We start from the raw sequence: 6,071 nt of genomic DNA on the forward strand, positions 1-6,071 counted from the left end.
CGAGACAATCTAGAGAAACAAGTATTTTATTTGCAAGTCTGCAGAGTTGGGTGCCTTCCCTATCAAGACACACCGAGGTCGGGAAAATCCCTTCTTTTTATTCACATCAATTTACAATTGTCACACCTTTAATTCCTCCCCTCTGGACTCCTTCCAATCGGAGCACTGAGGTGCACAATCTAATGACACCGCCCCTGTTGCCTCCCACATCATACATCGCATGTGCATTTAAATGAGGCATCTTGTCATGCGGGGCGTTTTTGCAATATTCATTTATCTTATTAGGCAGGCGCAGTACAGAGTAGTTCATGCCCTCTCTCCTAGTTCTTTGGATATCTTGCCCTCTCTCCTAGTGCTCTGGTTATCTTGTGCTCTCTCTGCTAGTTCTTTGGATATCTTGCCCTTATCCTTGGAATGTCACCACTTGTTCTTGCGGTTCTTATCTAGCCGAGCACAGTCGGGTCACCTATTTCTCATGGTCCTTAGTTTAAATCAATTATCCCTTTTTACCCCTCTCTCACAAAGATCCACTGGTTATACTAATGTTTTTTTTTACGAATTATATCAATAACTTTTATTCTTCTGGGATCCCAGACACAATCCTCTTCCAAACCACTGGGAACCATCCCACAGTTTGGAGGGCACCAAGCTGTGTCGTAGCCATGATAGTGCCAAGTCTTCTGGAGTGGGTGCCCTTGACAATCTACCTTCTTGACTTTTCCCACATTGACCCGCAACTTAAGCACAACCTTTTGACTGTTATGCAGAGGTTGTTCTTCCAAGTCTTCTCTACTTTTTGTCTGTAAATCTATTCCCAATTGTATTTGTAAATCTCTGCCCATTAAATTTACGCCAGCCTGGGGTACTAAGATCAGGTCCTCTACCGCCTCCCGGTTTCCATACCTTACATTCACTCCTCCTATCTCGGGAGCTACCATCACAGTTCCCCCTACCCCGGTAATTTTTACTCTCCCTTGTCCTGCCTCCGTACCTGTTGGTACTTTGGTCACACTTGATCGCTCCGCTCCTGAATCTACCATGAACAAGTCTGCAGAGTTGGGTGCCTTCCCGCTCAAGACACACCAGCTATTTCTCATGGTCCTCAGTTTAAATCAATTATCCCTTTTTACCCCTCTCTCACAAAGATGCTGGAATTTTGATCAAAACACAAAGTGCTGGAGTAGCTCAGCAGGTCTGGCAACATCTGTGGGGAGAAGTGATAGATGACATTTTGGGTGAGAGCCCTTCTTCAGATTGATTACAGTAGGGGATGAGAAAGCTAGGAAAAGAAAGTGGAGGATGACAATGCCTGGCAAGCGATAGGTGGATACAGGTGAGGAAGGTTGATGAAGAGGAGTGAAATGTAAAGCCAGAGGGATGGATATTGCTGGAAGTCATCTAGGTGAAAGGGGACACCCGGAGGAGGGATTTAGATGAAAGAGGACACCAGAGGGAGGAATATAGGGGGAAGAGTCACATAATGTTGTGAACAATGTTTTGTATATGACTTCATCTCATATAATGGTGGTAACTTCACCACTGAGGAGCCATGTTATCCCAGAAATACAACAATACGACTAAAAAGTGGGCAATGATTTTTATTAAATTTAGTACAAGACACAGAGTACAGTGATCAATGGTTTTCCAACTACCAAAGGTTGTTGCGACAGAATAATACAGTGATTGCTGTGAGAGGTTACATTTCAAAGAACACAATGTAAGACTTTGTACACCTGATTTTTTATTGTCTCTGTCTGAGTAGAATAATTTCCTTTATTTCCCGAACTTGTTTTAATCCCACTCCAGCTGATGCTGATCTTCCTAATTATCTGCTTTCTCGGTTTTAGCGACCTCCAATCTGTCACCAAAACAACCAATTTTTCACAAGATTTACACGATGAACATTGGTAGGTGATGGGATAACCCACTTAATCCATTTCTATTACTCTCTAAAGCATACTAAAGGCCATCTTCAAAAATAGGAGCTTCCCCCCCCCCCCTCCCCCACCGAACCCCAAGTTGGATTGTCATATGTGGAACCCCCACCACCATCGCTACACTCAAGATCACCATTATCCAACTCCTCTAACTATTACCCCATTGTCCCAGTAAGATCAGGATTATTCAGGGAAGATCCAATTGTTACAATGAGGTTGTGGTTGAATTATATCAATAACTTTTATTCTTTTGGGATCCCAGACACAATCCTCTTCCAAGCCACTTTCAACCATCCCACAGTTTGGAGGGCACCAAGCTGTGTGGTAGCCATGACAGTGCCATGTCTTCTGGAGTGGGTGCCCTTGATAATTTATTTTTTTAACTTTTCCCACATTGACATGCAACTTAAGCACAACCCTTTGGCTGATATGGACATCCAGGGGATACCTGCTGGCTTTTTGGAGGTCCCTACTGACATAGACTCCAGGACCAAGCATGCCATCCTTGGATTGACAGAAACCATTTGTACAAATGGAATGCGCACTTGCGGCATAGGTTCCATGGTACATCACATAGATCTTGTTTTCAACAGGTTGCACTTGGGTTTCGAGGCACGGTGGATTAAAACCAGGTCCATCTGCTTCAGCCCAAAGATTTTGAATACAATAGGCCATGTTAACGAGTCGAATTTCAAAACTTGCCTCTTGACAAAAAAAAAAGAAAAAAAGGTAAGAGATTTATTAATTCTGTTCTTAATCCTTAACCGAATCTAATCATATTTCCCTCTCTGCTTTCCTCCTCCACCCTGTCCCTTTTTCCATTTCACTGTTCCACTTCTTTTCTTTTACCATTTTCTCTCTATTTCACCTCTAGCCTTCATCATTGTCTCCAACCATCTCTCAATCAATTCCTCCTCCCTCGCCTATCACTTACTGGCGAGGGAGTGCCCCATCCCTTCTCTCCAGCTTCCTCATCCCTGCTCCATCAGTCTGATCAGACAAGATCCCAAAACTAGATCCATTCATTTTCCTCCACAAATGCTGTCTCACCTGGCAAATTAATACTTTGTACTTTATAATCAGTACTTTGTTTTTAGCTCAAGCATCTGCATTTACTTGAGTCTCCATTTGTCCCTCATGTTTTTCCATGCTGGTGAATCTGCCAAACAGATTCTTGGAAAAACATAAGGTAGACACAAAATGCTGGAGTAACTCAGCGGGACAGGCAGCATCTCTGGAGAGAAGGAGTGGGTGACGTTTCAGGTCAGACTGAAGAAGTCTTTCGCTCCACTGCGAAATCTCCTCAAGGTATGTCGCTCCACTTGGAAAAACATACCCTGGCTCAACCACAATCTTAAATATTGTAAAGGTATTCAATGCTATGATATTGTCCTGACCAGCATATCAATGAATAAATGTCTTAACTTGTATGTTGTGGTCTATATATTTTTAAGTATTAGCTGGGTTATGGGCTTTCAGTTTCTTTTTCTCTGCAGAAGGAATGGGTGACGTTTGGGGTCGACACCCTTCTTCAGTCTCGACCCGAAACGTCACCCATTCATCTCTCCTGAGATGCTGCCTGACCCGCTGAGTTACTCCAGCATTTTGTGTCTATCTTCGATTCAAACCAGCATCTGCAGTTATTTTCCTACACATATATTTTGACTCATGTCTTCTAATCAATACTTCATCATCATATCATATCATATATATACAGCCGGAAACAGGCCTTTTCGGCCCTCCGCCCAGTGATCCCCGTACATTAACACTATCCTACACCCACTAGGGACAATTTTTACATTTACCCAGCCAATTAACCTACATCTTTGACTTCACACTGCCTTGGCAAGGCCACCAGCATAATCAAGAGCAAGTCTTAGTTTCTCCCCTCTCCCCTCTACGCAGGTGGTACAGAAGTGTGAAAACCTCCAGATTTAGGGACAGTTTCTTCCCAGCTGCTATCAGGCAACTGAACCATCGTATCACCAATTACTGCACGGTCCTGAGCTACCGTCTACCTCATTGGAGACCATACTGGACTTTATCTTGCACTAAATGTTATTCCTTTCATCCAGTGAAGAAAGCGAATGGTATGTTGGCATTCATAGCAAGAGGATTTGAGTTTAGGAGCAGGGAGGTTCTGCTGCAGTTGTACAGGGCCTTGGTGAGACCGCACCTGGAGTATTGTGTGCAGTTTTGGTCTCCTAACCTGAGGAAAGACGTTCTTGCCTTAGAGGGAGTACAGAGAAGGTTCACCAGATTGATCCCTGGGATGGCGGGACTTACATATGAGGAAAGATTAGATAGACTGGGCTTGTACTCGCTGGAATTTAGAAGACTGAGGGGGGATCTTATAGAAACATATAAAATTCTTAAGGGGTTGGAGAGGCTAGATGCGGGAAGATTGTTCCCGATGTTGGGGGAGTCCAGAACCAGGGGTTACAGCTTAAGGATAAGGGGGAAGTCTTTTAGGACCGAGATGAGAAAACATTTATTCACACAGAGAGTGGTGAGTCTGTGGAATTCTCTGCCACAGAAGGTAGTTGAGGCCAGTTCATTGGCTATATTTAAGAGGGAGTTAGATGTGGCCCTTTTTGCTAATGGGATCAGGGGGTATGGAGAGAAGGCAGGTACAGGCTACTGAGCTGAATGATCAGCCATGATCATATTGAATGGCGGTGCAGGCTCGAAGGGCCGAATGGCCTATTCCTGCACCTATTTTCTATGTTTCTATGTTTCTATGTATCTGTACACTGTGGACAGCTTGATGTTAAGTATGTATAGTCTTTCCGCTGACTGGATAGCATGCACCAAAAAAGCTTTTCACCTCTCCTCTTAAATGTGACAATAAACTAAACTAAACTAAACTAGACTAAACTTAACTAATTTGCCAAGAGTTTAACCTTAGTACATCCGACTAATGTTTCTATCCCTTTCAAAATTTGCACAAAATTCTAAATATGGTTTCAATAACAAGTTACGCAGTGTTGTAATATAAGTGTAAAAAAACAGAATCCCTCAACAATTCAGAAAACATCTATGGAACGAAAAAGCTGAATTAACTTTAGAGGTTGAGTTCTTACATCAGAACTGGCCACTTTGGGCACAAATTTTAACAGTTGATTTTCTGAAAAGGAAAAGGATTGAAACAAAACTTAAAGGCGAGGGAGTAAGCACATTAACATTTCCCACAAGTTGTGTGTCTCTCAGCTCTCCGTTACTAATACCATTAAAGTGTGTTTCACCTCGTACGCTGCTTATTATTTCTGCCTACAATGATATAAAAATGCAGGAATTATTTTACAATTGATGCTCCAAAGGAAATCCAACTTCAACTCTTGTGAGATTGCAATAACAGGAAACGACTGGAGAAATTTGTCAATTCAATCCACTGCCGTTCATAGTGACATTGATAGAAACTGGTACATGAAGACTTCAATATTTTTAGCACAGTCCCATTTTCCCAGGATTAGGCATAACAACCTTAAAGACAATATCTCAGAGAGAAAACACCCAGTTTTGCAATTAGTCCCACACCCTTGCTCTCTTGTTCATAGCTTTTTTTAATGTAGTTTTCAAGTTTCCCCTTTTAAAATTTCAATTTTATTCAATATTACAACCCGTAAGAAGTGTGTAAGAAAGTTCTCCTCTTCCCCTTGATTCCTTCACCACTTACAGTTTGGATCACCATACGGAGGAGCAGAAATCATCCGTGTTACTCACCGTGGTCCAGGAAGCAACTCTGCCGTTCGGATGACGAGCATCTACTTTATTTGAACTTTTTGGGTTTCAGTTTCCATTTGTCCAAAGTAGTTTTATAACGTCATTTTATGAATTTATACTTCTCCAAAGTCATACACATATAAACATCAAAGGTCAATGTTTAAAATCAGAAAATGCAAATTAATGTAAATACAGAACAGGTTAGGCAGCATCTGTGGAGAGAAACAGAGCATTAACATTTTAAAACAGTGGCCTGATCGAGTCTGATGAAGGGTTATTGACCTGAAACTATTTTTCTCATCACAGAATGCCACCCAACTTGTATTAAATCCTAACTTTTCATAGTTTCCTTCTTAAGAAAATTGAGCTGCTGTGTAGTGCCTCTGCCCTCTGTGGTTCTGATATTAAGAT

At 42.1% G+C, this 6,071-nt stretch overlaps 1 protein-coding gene across 2 annotated transcripts; it reads right to left on the bottom strand.

The window, feature by feature from the left end:
• Window positions 1-1,591: 1,591 nt before the first annotated feature.
• Window positions 1,592-5,670, bottom strand: LOC144608823 (uncharacterized). 2 transcript variants are annotated; one of them, XM_078426982.1, is made up of 2 exons: window positions 5,614-5,670; window positions 1,592-2,641 (listed from the first exon to the last, which is right to left on the bottom strand). In XM_078426982.1, exon 2 carries the CDS (start codon window positions 2,610-2,612, stop codon window positions 2,121-2,123), a length of 492 nt encoding a protein of 163 aa, XP_078283108.1. In that variant the 5' UTR covers window positions 2,613-2,641; window positions 5,614-5,670; the 3' UTR covers window positions 1,592-2,120. The 2 variants fall into 2 exon arrangements, with proteins under 2 accessions (XP_078283108.1, XP_078283109.1); XM_078426983.1 differs by having other exon boundaries at window positions 5,661-5,667.
• Window positions 5,671-6,071: the final 401 nt, after the last annotated feature.

This window comes from Rhinoraja longicauda, chromosome 32, assembly GCF_053455715.1.
Source record: "Rhinoraja longicauda isolate Sanriku21f chromosome 32, sRhiLon1.1, whole genome shotgun sequence".
NCBI lineage: Eukaryota > Metazoa > Chordata > Chondrichthyes > Rajiformes > Arhynchobatidae > Rhinoraja > Rhinoraja longicauda.